General features: G+C 41.7%; 2 protein-coding genes across 2 annotated transcripts in view; one reads left to right on the forward strand and one right to left on the reverse strand.

Annotated features, from left to right (window-relative positions):
• eps8l3.S (EPS8-like 3 S homeolog) overlaps positions 1–19049 on the reverse strand; it is a 74344-nt gene that overhangs the window by 14718 nt on the left and 40577 nt on the right. The window lies entirely within an intron of this gene.
• Positions 7624–15225, forward strand: gstm1.S (glutathione S-transferase mu 1 S homeolog). The gene is given in 8 exon segments (NM_001087371.2): positions 7624–7682; positions 7827–7902; positions 10433–10497; positions 11362–11443; positions 12651–12751; positions 12834–12929; positions 13079–13189; positions 14971–15225. Coding segments are annotated over 8 exon segments (660 nt in total). The 5' UTR covers positions 7624–7646; the 3' UTR covers positions 15064–15225.

Here is a 19049-nt window from a genome sequence, read left to right on the forward strand (position 1 = left end):
TTCCAACAAAACCCCCACCACCCGGTGCTCCCACGCGCCCTTTTCTCCTAAAACTGCTCAACTACAGAGATAGGGATGCGGCCCTTACAGCAGCCAGAGTGAAAGGCCCGATTCGCTTCCAAGGGGCAACAGTATCACTTTACCCTAACAAAGGGCTGAATTTACAAGGGTAAAGGCTCGACTCAGAGAGGCGCAAATCAAGTACAGTATGCAATACCCTGCGCGGATGCGCATTCAAGATGGCGACCACGCACACTTCTTCACCTCACCTAAGGAAGTGGAAGACTGGCTCAACCAACGAGGCATTCGCCAATCTCCCAACCGGAATCCCAGACCTGACTAGCTAGCAACCTCCCAGAATCCCCATTTCTGATCTAGCCCACGAGGATCTCTGCAAGTTGTTGTTTCCCACACCCACTAGGGCATTCTATTGACTTTGGCAGTTTGTGTCAAATACTCTTACCCCAACATTATTCTGCAGGACCGTGCGTATTCCACTCACACTATCTTAGGTACTAGCAATGTAGAGCTGACTATTTGGTGACCATCGCACAATGTTGGGTAAGCATGCAAATAAGCACCCCAGCTGTCCCTCAAACATAACTGCCTAGTTTCCCTTTGTTCTACCCATGGAACGCTTACCCCCTAATGTTTTTGCCTAAGGGATCAGCCCTGCAACTCTCCAAAACGGTCACCACAGAGGAGGCATGACCCTCTTTTGCATCCTAAGGACACCATTTACTACCTGCAAAAAAATGGAGATGCAACTGACTTGAAGGAGTCTGTTAATAATCCTGCAGTTTACAGTTCCCCCCCCCCCTTTTTTTTTTTTTTTCCCTTCCCGGCCACGTCGGTACCCTACTGCGGGCCGCCCCTGGTCTTTTCTTACGGGGCAACTGCCCAATATTTCAGCTCGGTGCCTGACAACAGGCAGTTACTAACTTTAACACCCGCCCTAGACCCCCGGATAGGGACTGTTTCTTAGCAGATGTCTAGGGGATAACCCCCATTATTGTTATAGATTGTTATGGGTAATAGACTCACCCGAGTTTGGGGGGTGAGTAGGGAGGGTTGGGGATGTATATGTTTTGGGTTTGTATATCAATCTATTTTGCAGACTATTCACTCTCAATTGTATGGCATAGTAACTAAGCATGTTGCACTTTATATGTTTCTCTTACTGATGTACCTGAAGGGATGGACACTTCCTCTGACTCGGCATATACCTGCTACTGTATGCTATGGCTAATATATCAATACTTTCTTGGAACGTGAGGGGCCTTAATTCCAAATTTAAAAGGAGCTTGTTGTTTAATTACCTCAAGAGATATCCTCCCTCTATCCTTCTCCTCCAGGAGACGCATCTCTCCGGGCAAAAAGTTCTCGCACTTAAGAAACCATGGGTGGGTTGGCATTTCCATTCTACTTTTTCAACTCATTCGAGGGGGGTCTCCGTATTAATTCGCAAGGGTCTGCCATTTGAACTTCTAAAGCTCCACTTAGACCACTACGGCAGATTCCTGGTATTACATGGCCTTATCGCCAACAAACCCATTCTATTGGTCAATCTATATATGCCTCCGCCATTTGCAGTGTCAATCCTGGATATAATGATGACTAAACTGTCTGAATTCCCACCTAGCCCCCTCTGTATTATCGGGGATTTTAACTGTTGCTTAAATCCGTCCTTGGATAAACTTAACCCTGACCCCCATACGCTTACAAAGCTCACCACGTGGACTTACAACTGACTGACCCCTGGAGATGGAAATACCCACTCCAAAGAACCTTCTCCTGCCACTCTCCAACACACAAAACTTTCTCTAGGATAGACCTGGCCCTAGTATCTCATGACCTCCTGCCTATGATTGACCAAATCCGATACCTACCCCAATCCCTATCCGACCACTCCCCACTTCAAGTTACTTTTCGCTGGAATCCTGAGGCCTCAGACAAGCTATGGCGCTTAAGCCCTCTTTGGCTTAAAAACACTACAGTGGCTGAAGCGAATGCCCAGGCCTATGGCGACTATTGGGTCCATAACGTGGGGTCCACCTCCCCTCTGACTCTGTGGGATGCTTCTAAAGCAGTCATGAGAGGAGCGCTTATGGGGGCAATCTCACAAGCGAGGAATGATACTTTAGACCAGGTTAAAGCTGCGGAGAATGAACTCCACAATGCTTCAGGAGCACATACTCTGAACCCTACCCCTGCCAACTATGCTGGTCTCCTAAGCGCCCAAGACTCTCTTTCCAGAGCCTCCATATCACTAACTACCACCTTCTACCAAAACCTCTATTCTACCACAACTACTCACTCTAGAACCCAACTCCTTCAGTTCTTGGACTCAATCCCTATCCCATCTCTTTCACTTAGTGACAGAACATTTCTGGATGCACCTATAACGCCCCGAGAAATTGCTGATGCCATTGCCTCCCTACCCCCCAATAAGACACCAGGACCGGATGGCCTCCCTCCAGACTGGTATAAAGCTCTCTCAGAACAATTAGTCCCAAAATATCTAGAAACGCTGCAAAGTGCTTTTGATAGTAATTCTCTACCTCCGTCATTTACAGAGGCCCTCATAGTTGTCATCCCTAAACCGGGTAAAGATACAACTCGCTGCTCTTCATACCGCCCTATATCTCTCCTAAATACAGATGCTAAAATCCTGGCTAAGGTCCTCACTTCCCGCCTCCAACAGGTAGTCCCTGACCTTATCCACCCTGATCAATCTGGCTTTATGCCAGGACGCTCCACTTACATCAACCTCCGCAGACTCTTTACCAACCTGCAGATTGCCCATACTGAAACAGGCACCAGAGTAGTTGCCTCCCTTGACTCTGCTAAGGCTTTCGATTCGGTGGAGTGGGATTACCTATGGGAGGTTTTAGCCCGTTTCGGATTTGGCCCTAGATGCATATCCTGGATCAAACTTCTATATAAGAACCCCACGGCACGTGTGAGAGTTAATGGCCATATCTCCCCCCCTATCTTACTAACAAGGGGAACAAGGCAAGGTTGCCCCCTCTCCCCAATTCTATTTGCCCTAGCAATAGAACCACTAGCAATACTGACCAGACAATCTCCTTTAATCAAGGGTTTAACCTACGGCACTATTCAGGAAAAATCTCCCTTTTTGCAGACGACCTCCTTATATATTTGGCAGATCCCAATGATTCTCTCACTGCCCTCCTTGACCTGGTCAACCGGTTTGGCTCATTTTCCGGACTACGAGTTAACTGGGAAAAATCTGTTTTATTCCCCATTGACCCTGACCAACCTCGATCTCTACCACAAGAGACCCCACTCGAATGGGCCACCCAGTTCAAGTACCTAGGAGTGATAGTCCATACAGATCTCACCAAATACACTACCTTAAACCTAGACCCTATTTTACTTAATCTGACCAATACCTTAAACCGATGGACTAAACTCCCTCTGTCTCTCTGGGGTAGAGTAAATGTCATTAAAATGATTTACCTCCCTGAAATTCTCTACCTACTCCATAATGCGCCAATATTTATTCCCAAAAAATACTTTAAAAGTATAAACCAAATCGTGACCCCCTTTCTCTGGAACAAGAAAACACCCAGAATCGCTTGGTCAAAGTTATGTGCACCATGCGACAAGGGAGGACTGGCCCTCCCCAACTTCCATTGGTATTTCATAGCTTCACAAATATATTACCTCCACTGGTGCTTTAACCCTGACCCGTATAACCCAAACTCGCAGTTACAAGCTCTTTTACTATCCTCGTGGGAGAGCCTCTGCAACTTTCCCTATCGGAGTCCCAGGGATTCTGGCCCGCTACCGACGACACTGACTACCCCACAGAAGGCCTGGCTGATAGCTCTCAAAATCTTGGGCCATTCACCACCCCTCCTATCCCCTCACCTCCCACTCTGGAGAAATTCCTATTTGAATCACTTTAGATCCTTGCAACACTCTGCTTTCTGGCCCAGGCAAGGCATTAAATGCTTGAAGGACCTCCTTGAGAACCATACCTTTGTCACCTATTGCACACTACAACTTAAGTGCCAGCCAACGCAAATTCCACTATTTAAATACCTACAATTACGAAATACCTTCTACTCCCAATTTAACAGTCTTACCCCCCAGCAATCCTGCCTAGTCATAGAAGAAATTCTTCATGATCCCAACCCAGCAAAGCTGGTGTCCCGGCTCTACCAGCAATTCCTTTTATCCGGCCCCAAACCTTTTCAATCAGCACAAGACTGGTGGAATACCAAAATTATAGGCCTTGACCAAGATAACTGGGACGAAGCGACAGAATACATATACACTGGCCTGATATCGTTGAAAGACAAACTAATACAATATAAAATTATGCACCATATTTACATAACTCCCACACGACTCAAACTGATGGGCCAGATCCCTTGCGACTCCTGTCCCAGGTGTCACCAACAAGCTGCGGATTTCTTCCATCTAATCTGGGAATGCCATTACATACTGAGCTTTTGGACACAAGTTGTAAACTATCTAGCGGATAATCTTGACTTCCCAAGAATAATTTCACCTGCAGTTTGCCTTTTGGGGGTCCTAGAAGAGATAGTCCCAGCTAAATATACTCAAATCTCTTTTCGTATCCTACTCTTTTATGCAAAAAAAATGGTAGCCCTTCACTGGATGGGTAACCTCTCACCCTCTCTCAATGCGTGGATACAACTGGTTAACAAAGCAGTACCCCTATATAAGCTCACCTACGAAATTAGGGGAACACCAACAAAATTTGATAAAATTTGGGGCTTGTGGAATGACATTGACCCGACCCCTCTATAGTAGGTCATAGCCGAGTCCATCTCCTACTATGAAACCCCTCATGGTTTGCTATCCTTCGTATCCTCGAGGGTCCCAACCTAACCGTCAGATGTATAGTTCACCTGAGTTTGATAGTGTCCATCTCAACTGCTCAATAACTGTATTGTGTTATGCTTGGTGATAGCATGTGCCATATTTTCTTCCTGCCTAAATTGTACAGTCTAGTCTGCGAGTGTACTTATTGTTGTACGTATGATTGTTGTATGTGTTTAAAAATGAGAAATAAAACTTACCTTTAAAAAAAAAAAAAGGGGTTGTTCACCTTTAAATTAACTTTTGGAATGACGTAAAAAGTGATATTCTGAGACAATTTGCAATTGGTTTTAATTTTAAATTTTTTGTGTTAATTTAGTTAACTTTTTATTCAGTAAGCTCTCAAGTTTGTAATTTCCTCATTGTGGTTGCTAGAGTCGAAATGACCCCAGCAACCATGCACTGATTCAAATAAGAGACTGGAATATGAATAGGAGAGGGCCAGAAAGACAAGTGTTAGTAGCCATAACAATAATTTTGTAGCCTTACAGAGCATGTGTTTTTTAGATGGGGTCAGTGGGCTCGAAAGACTCAGAAAGAGAAGGCAAATAATTTAAAAACTATAAAAAAAAAAATGAAGGCAGATTGAAAAGTTGCTTAGAATTAGCCATTCTATAACATACTAAAAGTTAACTTAAAGGTAAACCACCCTCTAAGTTAAAATCAATGTTTGGGGCAAGCCTGGTCCATGCTTACATTTTGTTGAACAGTAAAAATGCACTACATTTTTACTGTAGCTTGCAAAACTCTATACTATTATCCGCTATCTATGGCAATAAACTGTGCATCTCTCTTTTCACTGACCCCATCATATAGTTCTTTATTAACTCTTTCGTATTTTCTAATTGCTGGAAATTAATAAATAAAAAATAAAGAGTACCTGGAAAGGATGGAAGGATGTTCTGTGCTCAAGAAAGGGAGCCTAGTAAGGGCTGCGCCCACTGGTTAAAGGGTCTGGTACCCCAGGAGGACAATCTGACACAGGCCCAGATTTAGGGTTGTACCTGTCTGGATTTCACCTAGATAGCCCTTCCAAATTGGGGAATGTGGACAGGACTTTGAAAACAATGACATGGCGATCAGCAATCAGTCCTGCCCCTGACATCACCAGCCCCATCTCCTACATCATCAACCTTCCCCTGACATCATCCGCTCCGCCCCCCCCCTGCCCATTTTCCGGTAGCAGAAAAGGTGCCAACCCTACCCAGATATTCCTTTTATTATCACGGGAGACTTCAATATCCCTACTAATATGTATACCTCACCTGCCTCTCCTATTTTTTTTGCTGACCTTGAACTTGAAATCTACCTCTGTTTTCTATAACATTGTAGCTGTGACTACATGCAACCATGTTATAGATAACATTGGCACGCAAAGCACATATTTCACAATAAAACCACTCCCATAGGCTATGTCATTAGAGAAAAACTTCAAGATTAATTGAACAACTACAAAACTTAAGGAAAGCTTTGTATTCTGTCTTCCACTAGTGGGTCATCTTTAAAGAGAGCCTACAACATCAGAAATGTTTTCCCCACCAGATGGGCAGACAATATTATTTTTTAAGAAAAGCACCTAAAGTCCTTTGCACCCCACACAAGGAAGTAGCTCCTGGTGCAGGCAGCCATATTGTGTTGCATGCATGCACATAATGACACATCACTGTAGGGCAAACATTTGTGATGTGGTACATGCCACTTTACATATCACTTTAAATGGCACTTTGAAATTCACTTTGGTTGTTGAGGGTTACTGATCCGAGCAACTAAAAACTAACATTTACTAACAATATGTTAGGCAGCACTGTGCAAAAACTGTCACCATGTCACCATGTTTCTTTTTGTATTTTGCACCTTTCCCCAACATCAGTTAACTATATTAATATGATCTATTTATTAATTAGCTATAAACTATAAAGAATACCAGTATATGAGATTATTAAGTGTTTGGGGGACACTGCTGCAAACTTATTTGTTTACAATATTAATGTGATTCTTGTGCGCATAAAAAATTTATCCTTTTAATAGCAACATTTTTTAAAACATTCATAGGCAAGAGATTAAATCAATGCAGGTTATGGTATTCTGTTTTAGAGCCCAGATACCAGATTACTTTTAAGGGCTAGTCCACACGGGGAGATAGCGACGCGTTTGCGGCGACAAAGCGCCGCGACAGTCGCCGCGACCGGCGCAGGCGACAGTTTTGTATGGGCGAGGCATTTTCAGGCGACTGTTGAAAAGCGCATCGCCTCGTGTGGTTAGCACAGGCGTTTTTACATAGGCGCCCATACAAAACTGTCGCCTGCGCCGGTCGCCGCGACTGTCGCGGCGCTTTGTCGCCGCGACCGCAAACGCGTCGCTATCTCCCCGTGTGGAATAGCCCTAAAACTGGACTCCTATCTATGCCTTATTCTAGTCTGAATTGAATATCCTTCTTAACTAGATGTTTCACCTGGGGTGTTCTGGTAATCTTGTGTTGAACAGAAAAACACACTTTAATATTTATCAGTATGCATTTGGTGGTGCCTTTGATACAGGTATTTTTTCAGATACTGTTAAATAAGCTGTTGTCCCTTTAACAGATCTGTTACTGAGAAACAGTAGACAGGGGAGGGGAGCTTGGAGAAGGGAGGGTGAATAAATTCTTTCTCTTGATTGGCTCAGAACCCAGAGAGCACATGAGCAGCTGTAAAGCAAGCTAACTCGTTAGACTGTTAAGAAGGCTTTAGAAGCAGGACAAAGGCTCGCTGATAGTGTTGGGGTTCAAGATGGTGGTGATACTAGGATACTGGGACATCAGAGGGGTGAGATTATTATGAAAGATGGATAAAATGTATCTCCTGATACCAAAAAATGCACAGGAATGGAAAAAAACAATTATACCACAAAGGGCTAAATGAAGATCTGCTCATTCTGTTTTTATAATGGGTTTATTCTCTTTTCTTTAGTTGGCTCATTCTATCCGTCTCCTGCTTGAATACACAGGCACGCAATACGAAGAAAAACTTTATGTAACAGGGGATGGTAAGTTCAAGGGTTAGAGGGTGGGTACTATATACTGAGTATACTGTGTATTTTGTAGCAGCACCTAATTTTTCTTTTGAGTTGTTTCTTCAGCATAGAATAAAAATCAGATAGAACAAGCTGCAGTTGTGTTTTATTTGCTTATCAGGTGGGATTCATTTCAGCTTCAATGAAGTCTGTATAACTTAAACTTTAATATAATTTAAAACTGGGGTATGTACTGTCGGTGTTGCAAGATGTGTTTTTTACAGTGTAGAACAATATTCTGCAGGTTGTTTTATCAAATAGGATTCCGTACAGTTAATTGTTATTGGAGGTATTCCCAATATGTATGATGATGGATTTTTATTCTGATAGACCGGTGCGTCGCCTGGTAGGATTTATGATTAAACGCCAATTGTTGCTCTTTTATTGTTTGGAATGCTGTGTGGGTCTGAACACTGGTTAAAGACATGTAGCAGTGTAATATGAATTCCTGAAATCTGATCTGTGGGCGTGTAAAGCAACTTAACCATTTTCTACTTTCTGTGCTGCTGGCTTGATGCCCAGATTAAATGAAATGGCCGACGAAAATCCTGATATTCAGCAATTTCAAAGGGAAATAGCTGAAAGAATCCGATTTTGTAGGAAAATAATCAATTTTATGGCTTTGTATTTATATTTGTGGTGTATTTTAAAAAAAAAAACCCCAGCTATCATTCAGATATAATTTTGGCAAATCCTTGTAATGGTAATAGTGGTGCGTCTGTTCTGACTAAAGATCTTGCTTTGTCCTACATAAAGTGCAAAGTAACTGCCAGCCATTGTGTGGAGGGAATAATAGACTGGTGGATTTTGGCAAGAAGAACATTTGGCCTGTCACCAATTGTAGCCAATTAAAATGTTTTCTCACAAAGATTATTTTACATGGTAGTTCTTTAGTCCTTTGCACATAATTGCTGGAGCTGCAAAAGCAATTTTCTTATTTGTTTTTATTTTTTTTTTAAATATTCAGTGACCCGGTATTAGGGTTGCCGAGGGCTAAACAACCTAATCGCTGATTGGTTGCTACAGGTTACTGCTCAGGTGCAGATTTGCTCAGTGGTGATAAATGAGCCCCACTCAGGGTCGGACTGGGGGGCCCAGGGCCCACTGGGACTAATGTCCAGGGCCCCCTCCGACCCCTCTCCCCTACGTGCATGGATGCAGGCGCCGCGGCACTCCTAAATCAACAGGTGCTGAGCGCATGCGCAGTCGGCGATACGCAGCGCCTGAAAAAACTCCACCCCCCCTGTATCTGATCGGGAGAGGGGACTGGCCCGGCGGGGGCCCATTAAGGGTCGGGGCCCACCGGGTTTTTTTCCTGGTATCCCGCCGGGCCAGTCCGACACTGGCCCCACTAAAGGAACTATTCCCTTTTTAAAGAGTATGGATGATTTACTTCCAGTAATCTTGCAAGTACCTCTAACATTGTTTTGACCAAAAATGCTTGATCAGCTAATGATTCCCCACAACCATCCTTTAAATCACATTTTATATGTGTATGGGATCCAGAAAGCCCTGAACTAAGGAAAGGCCATCCATTTCAGACTCAAATTCAAATTTTGAATTCGACCCCTGATAAATCTGCCCCTTAATGTTTTAATGATTTTCTAGTAGACTTAAAGGCATAAAGATCCAAATTATGGAAAGATCCATTATCCAGAAAACCCCAGGTCCCAAGCATTCTGGATAACAGGTCCCATACCTGTACAGTAAACATGACTTACATGATCTAATTGTTTCATGTCATTAAAACCGAATTGTCAACCTTTTCCAGTGGTAAGTAGGGCCATGTGGGTGCTCTTTGTAATGGGTAACCGATCATGAGAATTAGAGGAGGTTAAAGGTTGCAGGGAACTCCCTGAAAATACATTTTGGGGCTATATTTTATGTGAAGTTATGTTTACTTGCTTAGTCAAATAAGACTGGCAATCTGTGGGTTCTGGCATATGCCAGAGGGGCTGCTATACGTTGCAATAGAAAGTCCATATTGTGGGGGCTGTTTGGGCCTCTGTGTATCTGAAATGCCAGGGCCTATTTTGACTCTCGGTCCAGAGTTGGCCCATAGCAACCAATCAGCAATTCGATTTCAACCAGGCCCGGATCAGGTCAGCCTGGGGGCCACACACAGTGGCACAGTCATGCACTTTGCAGTTGTAGTGTAAGTCTTGTTCAGCTGGACTAGGGGTAGGCAGCATGGTAGGTACTTACCTGGCGCCCCCAAAGCTTTGCACTTTAGGCACATGCCTCTTCTGCCTACCCCTAGTTCTGGCCCTGTCACCTACACGTTGGAAACAAAAACAAGGATCTGATTGTTTTGGCAACATCACCGATGTTTGTGTCTGTTTTACACATCACGATAAATGAGTGCAGCAAGGCTAAAAAAAATAGGTTGATGCCTATATGGAGTTATGTACAGACAAGCATAAAAGCGTGTGTAGTGCTTTATAATTATGGTTTTGCAATACAATATCTCCATTAAAGTGTCACTCACGTTTCTCTGTTTCAGCCCCCAATTATGATAAGAGCCAGTGGCTGAATGAAAAAGAGAAGCTGGGATTGGACTTTCCCAATGTAGGTGAACCTAAAATGAAGGATATGGGGAATGGGATTACAGGATTTTATTATGGATGAACACTGTGGGTTTAATTTAGAGCTTCTTTAAAACTCTTCACATGTTTTGCTTTCTGCTTGGCACTACCTAAAGTGACTCTTTGGCAGGCCTAGTCATTCTTTTGAGTCTGAGTTTCTGCATTTTGACATGGACCATAGGCCACCCACCAACAAACTAGGTTCTTAAAGGAGAAGGAAAGGCCTTGTGCCCTTGAGGGTGCCAAATCTTAGGCACCCCTAAGTGATTGTATTGACTTGCCTGAAACCCTGGGCCGGTGCGCCTATCAGCAGAAAACTGCATCGGCCTAGGGTTATACCAGTGAGCACCACTTCCGTCTTCTTCTTTTTCCGGGGCAAATGCATGCACAGTTGAACGAAGTAGCTGACTTTTTAGTTAAAGTCCGACTTCTACTGCGCATGCGCAGCCGCATGAAGAAGGAAGACAGAAGAAGATCGCTCCGTGGTGTTCACTGGTATAACCCTAGCCCCATGCAGTTTTCTGCTGATAGGAGCACCGGCCCGGGATTTCAGGTAAGTCAATACAATCACTTGGGGGGTGCCTTAACAATTTGGCACCTCAAGTGCTTCTCCTTTAAGAAATATAAGTAAGGAGCAAAAGCTTGAAATAAGCACATCTTTTTTTTTTTTACTTATCTTTAACTGTCATAAGATATCCCTTAGGTTAATCACATCATTATATTTCATAACAGCATCTGCCCCCCACTTAGTCTGTTTTCCCACATTTTATACCACTTATTCGATTGCTTTAGTTTTTTCGTGTGATTTCATTTTTTGTTTCATTCTATTAACATTCTTATTCTGCAGTTACCATACCTCGTGGATGGTGATGTGAAGCTTACACAGAGTAATGCAATTCTTCGCTATATTGCACGCAAGCATGGACTTTGTAAGCATCCTTTAGCATCTGTGTAAAAACTTTTGCTTATTATATTTTCTCCTTATACCATGCCCTGTTATGTCATATACTGTATAGCTTTAGTGGTATTTTTTATGTCGTAGTCACTAAATAAGCATTATGGGTAAAGTCTAAATGCTCAGACTTGTCCAATTGGAATCAGGAAATAATTTTTTACCCTTAAAAGTCAAGGGCTACCGATACGGTTCTTCCCTTCTGAATCAAATATCCGTTAAGCTGACCATACAATATAAGATCTGTTTGTTTGCCAAATTCGTTTTTTTTTTTACCACAATATGGCCACCTAAAGTTGGCCATAGATGCCAAAATAATGTATGTATGAATATATATTTTTATTTGTAAAGCGCTCCTTGAGGGCAAAGCACTGTACAGCAAAACAATAAATTAGTAGTAACAAACAAGGGGTCATTGGAATAAAAAGTACCAATAAGTGCATTATTAGAAATACAATTCACATAAATATAAAAAATATAATTACAATACAGATTAAGTGCTCAGTGTCAAGGAAACAAAAGGCTAGAGGACCCTACCCCATAGGGCTTCTTCTTGATTGGTTGTTTAGTCCATCGAACAGGTTAGAAGATTTCTATTGGCTAACGATATGTCTGCATGTATTATGAAATAAGCGGAGATTGTCACTACTATTTGTCAGACATAACATTCGTACAAATGCTGTCTATTTATCATCTGATTTGTTCTCTTGATTACTTTTATTTATATGAATCATAGTTTGGAAGATTGCAATGGTGGATCGTTCATCTGACATGAGAATAAATCTGCATTTACACGGCCATCTTAAGATGTGCAATATCTGGCTAGGGCCAAACGATTTGAAGCAGTTGGAGCGAGGACCACATTAAAGAGCTGATGAGGTCCTCAATCTGACATGAAAAAGCACGCCTGCCCAATCAACATCTAGCTATTTTCAGCCAGATGTTGGTTGGGTGGGCCTGTCTGAGTAGGGTCCCATGCACAGGTATATAAGCTGCCAAAAGAGTCTGAAGGGCCCAATTCTGCAACTTCAACCTGCCTGTGTATGGCCTGTATTAGTCAGGTTTCACTTTTTAATAGGTTGAATTTGACAAATGTCTTTTTTTATCAACCTTAGCACTTTAGAAATTTGTCATGTAATGCACTATATAAATAACAGCACACACCATAATTGTGTCCTCTTTAGGTGGAGAGTCAGAAAAAGAAAAGAACTATGTTGATCTAATAGAAAATCAAGCGATGGATTTTCGCATGGGTCTTGTTGTAATTGCTTACAGTCCTCAATTTGTAAGTACATTTCGTGGCAATTTGAAACTATTTGTATTAAAATATTGTCATTTATTACAATATATATCAATTTTCCTTTCAGGAAACACTGAAGGGGCCATATTTAGAGAAGCTGCCTATTGCTCTGAAAAAGTTCTCTTGCTTTCTAGGAGATAGATCTTGGTTTGCAGGAGATAAGGTACCACTAAACTTGTTTTGTGCTGTATACTGTAATTTGCATTTTCTATTTTGTGCCTCTGCGCTTTTATTTCTCCTTTTTAACTTTTTGAATGTCCCACCCAGACCTGGCTTGTTTTGTAATGGATTGTAACTTTACAATTGTTCCAGATCACTTATGTCGATTTCGTGATGTATGATGTACTAGATCAACACCGGATATTAGATCCAACTTGTCTGCAGAATTTTAAGAATTTGCAGGCCTTTCTAACCCGATTTGAGGTAAAGTATTTATCCATGGTTATCTGTATAGGGGTTTTAATAATAGTTTGTGAAGTCGCAGTTTACTATTGATAACAAATATTTATATCTAATTTATCTGTTATATACTTTAAAGACATTGGACAAGTGAAAAAAAAACAATCTTGTAGGCAATATGAATAATACATGGTGCTTGTTTCACTCTGGGCTAAAAATGATCATCTTTAAAAATGGCCCCTTTATGGATCTATTGATCTGTGTTACAAATGAAGATAACTGTCCCTGCCAGAAGGAGGGGGATAGCCAATCACAGCTCTACAGTCACACAGACAGGCTTCCGTTCCCTATCAGGTTAGACCAGCTGCTACAGTGCTGAGTGCTGCCAGCTCCCCTGAGCAGTCTGAGAATAGCGGCAACAGGACGTAGAACAGATGGGTGGGACTAGAATTGTTTTTGCATAAACGTTCAATAAATCAACCCAAAACACAACTCATTTAAGCACAATCCTGTTTTTAAAACCGTAAGCACTGGCACATTCTTTATTTTCACATAATATATCTCCTTTAAAATGTATATCAATTATAACCACAAGGAGTAATTTAGAGATACTGATACTTGACTAATTGCAACACTGAGTTATTAAAGGGGTTGTTCACCTTCCAAACACTTTTTTTTTTCAGTTTAATTGGTTTCCGATTGTTCAACAGAAATAAACTTATTTTCAGTTGTTTTTATTTTTTTACCGTTTTTCCAAAATTGAAGTCTGAATTTTAATGCTCCAGGTTTGGTGTTTCAGCCTGGCAACTCAGTGATTCAGGAGCATTCTGAACTGTTACAATTTGCTACATTTAGTTGCTACATTTTTCAGGTGCCTCTGTTTAATATTAGCAACTATTGCATCAAAACAGCTGCCTTCTCTTTCATTTTAAGACTTCAATATTAGAAAAACGGTTGCAAATAGAAAATAGACAGTAACTGGATAAAGTCTTCTGGTGAACAATCTGAAACCAACTGAACAGAAACAGTGTTGGAAGGTGAACATTTTTGTTAAATGTTCTCCTCTAGATCTCTCGAGTTCTTTGTTGCTGGTGATTGACCTTTAACAGGTTAAATGCATTGCTGTACAGTTCTGACCCACAACCCACTACTTGCAAACCCCTGCTCTTCTGCTCTCAAAGTTCTTCATTGTTTTATGTCCCACACCTAATCCATCTTCATCTATGACAGTGGGACACTTTATAAAGTTCACGCATCTCCTATTTATTGGCATTTTGTTGATTTCCCAAAATGACTGCTGTGCAGGATTCCTTTTTTGTGTGTATGAAGACGCACACATTTTTGCAAAATTAAATGGGTGTTTGTGTGAGTGTGGCTGCTGGGCATGTTCGTAATGCAATATATTTTTTTTTTGTCCCAAAAGTTGTGGTGTTAACTTGGAACGCAGAATTTTCGCAATTTATGTATATTTGCATATTAAAGCTCCTAAGTACAATTGCAATGCAAATAAAAATTCAGTTATGCTTGCACATACCAGTCTTGCCCAGCTTTATAAATATAATCATGAGCACTGTGTGAATTGTGCGCTGTGTGAAGTTTATAAATGAGCCCTACAGAGTCATCATGGTGACTTCACTGGATGGGCAGGGGTTGGTATGTGTAATCACCAAAGAAGGGTGTTACTCATGACTCTGGTTGACTTAACTTTTTTTTATTTTGTTTAATCAGCCTTATTCTTGCAGTTCATTTTAGTCATCTGAGATTAGTCTGCATTAATAAAAACTGCCCTTTTTATACCTCATAAGGCCCTCCCTGCTATTGATGCTTACATGAAGTCCTCGCGTTTTATGAAGACACCGATTAACAACCGCATGGCATCCTGGGGCAACAAAAAATAAGGCATTCTACACATGGAAGACTTCACTCTTTTGTTTCACACCAGAACATGTCCACTGTTCTGTTTTTGTTTGTGTAGCCATCAGATCACTTTCTCTCTCCCCTACCTGATGTCCTTTTGTTTGGTAACTCGGTTTACAATAAAGCCATCCAATAAGTAACCAGCATTTACAGTGTGAAAAGTGTGCTTTGTTGGATTTCTCAAGGCATGGGTAAAAATATGTGGGAAAGGTTTGCAACCTGTGAAAGGCAAAGCATTGGACAAAAGCAGGCAGAATAGACTGCTGCAGATGTCCGGAGGATGTGAGATGGATATAGTGATAGAGATGATTAGTAATATCAAAATCCTGGCAGACTTTATTATAAATAAGATGAAAACTGATGTGGGATGGGCAGAGGTGCCTGTTACCATTTGTGACAATCCAATAAATGTAGGATCAAAAAATTACTAGTTTACTCCTAATCTATCTATCTATCGTCAATCCAATGAATTACTAGTAAGTTTCATCTATATATAAAAGATTGGTGGATTCCTATTAAGTCTCATCTTTGGGTGTTACTACAGAGAATATTGTTTTAGCCATGAAAAAATATTCAAAATGATACTTTCATTAAGCCCATGAGGGCTCATGGCATTCATATTGAAAATCCACTTGCTCTCTTTAACTAGAAGAGCTGATTCTATGTTATTCCCCCCCCCCCTAATTCCTAGGGATATATTGGATAACCCAGTGGCTTTGAGTCCCTTACTTGAACTATTATGGTGTTCAAAAAAGTGTCTACTGACTGGAGGTAATTTTTCTTTTAGATTCAATCCATTCCAATGCGTTTTCCATACTGGCTACATGTTCCAGAAACCTTTTCGCAAAAGCCAGATTAGTTTTGCCAATATAAATTTTGTTGCACGGGCAAGTGAGCATATAAATTACACAATCTGTGGTACAGGTAAAGTTGTGGGTGATTGTATGTTGTTTATCAAACCTTTGGATAATTGATGACTGGAAAGGCATGTAGCAACAGGCTCTGCAATTGGCACATGGAAATGTACCCACTCGTACTGATTTGTTTGTTTTGCCCTCTGGCAACATGTTAATGGCCTAGGACCAAGTGATGCAGCAAAGGTTGGATTGGTTAATAATATGTGCCAATGTTTTTTGAGCACTGAATTAATGATTGACCATTGTTTACAGTAAGTGCCAATGAAACGTACTGGTTGTGAGTCCTTTACTCAGGCTTGTCATGAGTTCTACTGATCGTTGTTTAAAAGTGGCTAGATCAGAGCAGTTGCATCACAGTCTTATAAATTCACCCACAGGGATACCTCTTTTTTAGTTGTAATGGAATGGTGTCTCTGGAAATGCAAAAGGGAGTTGGTGTCTGTAGTTTTGCGGAACCGATCTGTTGAAATGGTGCCATCTTTATTCAGTATTAATGTGACTTCCAAAGAGTCAATGTGATGGTTATTAATATGTGTTAACCTGATCTTGAGGTCATTGTCATTTAGTAACATAAGAAATGAGTTTAGCAATTCATGGGTCACCTGTTCAGAGAAATATCGGATCATCAATAAAACTATACCAGGTTGATATGTGTTGGGTATAGTGAGACATTGAGTCACCAAAAACCCAATAGGCTTCCCACCAGCCCATAAAGAGGTTTCCATAAATTGGTGCAAAGGCAGCTCCCATTTCAACTCCCCTCACTTGCAAATAAAATTTGTCATTAAAGGGATCCTGTCATCGGAAAACATGTTCTTTTTCAAAACACATCAGTTAATAGTGCTACTCCAGCAGAATTCTGCACAGAAATCCATTTCTCAAAAGAGCAAACAGATTTTTTTTATATTCAATTTTGAAATCTTGACATGGGGCTAGACATTTTGTCAATTTCCCAGCTGCCCCTGGTCATGTGACTTGTGCCTGCACTTTAGGAGAGAAATGCTTTCTGGCAGGCTGCTGTTTTTCCTTCTCAATGTAACTGAATGTGTCTCAGTGGGACATGGGTTTTTACTATTGAGTGCTGTTCTTAGATCTACCAGGCAGCTGTTATCTTGTGTTCAGGTGGCCATACATGGAGAGATCCGCTCGTTTGGCGATGTCGCCAAACGAGCGGATCTCCCTCCGATATGCCCACCTTGAGGTGGGCAATATCGGGCTGATCCGATCGTGGGCCCTAGGGCCCAACGATCGGATCCTAACGATGCCTTAACGGGCGGTTGGATCGCGGGGCCGCATCAACGAACAGATGCGGCCGCGATCCGACGGGATTTTTAGTCCCATCCGATCGAGATCTGTCTGACTTTCGGCCACATCTCGATCGGGGAAGCCCGTCGGGGACCCCCATACACGGGCCAATAAACTGCCGACTTGGTCTGTCGGCAGCTTTTATCGGCCCGTGTATGGCCACCTTTAGGGAGCTGCTATCTGGTTACCTTCCCATTGTTCTTTTGTTTGGCCGCTGGGGGAAAAAGGGAGGGGGGTGATATCACTCCAACTTGCAGTAAAGAGTGATTGAAGTTTATCAGAGCACAAGTCAAATGACTTGGGGCAGCTGGGAAATTGACAATATGTCTAGCCCCATGTCAGATTACAAAATTGAATATAAAAAAATCTGTTTGCTCTCTTGAAAAATGGATTTCAGTGCAGAATTATGCTGGAGCAGCACTATTAACTGATTCATTTTGGAAAAAAAAAACCTTTCCCATGACAGTATCACTTTAAAGACAAAAAAGTTATGGTTTAGACAGAATTTAAGTAGATCAGCCATAAAGTCTATAAATTGGCTGTCCCAATCACTTTCAGTCTCTTTTTAACTGATAGAGCTGTAATCAGTCCTGGAGCGGTTTCTCTACAGTAGTTTGATACATATTATTGAGATTAACCATCTAGTTCTGAGCTGCACTTTGGAACTCAGCTCACAATAAGCTCTGTCCTAATTGTATTTTTAACTACACGTTCGTTAAGGTGGCCATACACAGAGAGATCCACTCATTTGGCGATGTCGCCAAACAAGCGGATCTCTCCCCGATATGCCCACCTTGAGGTGGGCAATATCGGGTTGATCCCATAGTGGGCCCTAGGGCCCAACGATTGGATCCTAACAATGGCTTTACGGGTGGTCGGATCGCGGGACCGCATCAACAAATAGATGCGGCCGTGATCCAACGGGATTTTTAGTCCCATCCGATCGAGATCTGGACGACTTTCCGTCGGGGGGGGGGGGCCAATAAGCTGCCGACTTGGTCTGTCGGCAGCTTTTATCGGCCCGTGTATGGCCACCTTAAGAATCTTCATTTCTGGCATAAGTACCAGGACTAGAACTATGGTGAGGCAGATGCGGCTTGAACCCCTGGCACATCATTTAGGGGCAAAGTTTAGAACCCTTTTCTAAATTTGCATAACCACCATTTTCCTCAATCGCTACTTCTATGTTACGGATGTGCTCATCCATAGGCACAATTGCTTTGTTTATTTCAGGGGCAATCTCTTCATATATAGTATTCATAAAATGTCAGCAGGGACAGAGACCAGCAGTGGGGGGATATGAGTTTAGATGGGGGAGAGAAACAGCAGGGGAGCTCTGTGCCTATGGCGCTAAATCGCCAGGGTTCAGTAGAGATAATTTAAGGAATATTACCATGTAGAAGTGAACCCTCACAGCAGTAATACAGTTGTGTTCAGAATAATAGCAGTGTGTTTAAAAAAGTGAATAAAGCTCAAAATCCTTTGAATAGCTTTTGTTTCCATACACACAAATGCACTAGGAACACTGCACATTCTATTCCAAATGTAAACATGAAAAAATTTTTTATAAAATTTACAGAAAGAAGAAAAGGGAATATTTGGCAGATGCAGATTCTTCTTTATAAAGACTCACTGTATAAACGTAAAAATGTTTCAAGATTTTGCTTTCTTTTGAATCATTGAACGAAAACGTAGTTGTATAAGCAGTGTTTCTGAGAACTGCTGCACATCTGTGTTGCATGGAG

The sequence above is a fragment of the Xenopus laevis genome, chromosome 2S (assembly GCF_017654675.1).
Source record: "Xenopus laevis strain J_2021 chromosome 2S, Xenopus_laevis_v10.1, whole genome shotgun sequence".
Classification (NCBI taxonomy): Eukaryota; Metazoa; Chordata; class Amphibia; order Anura; family Pipidae; genus Xenopus; species Xenopus laevis.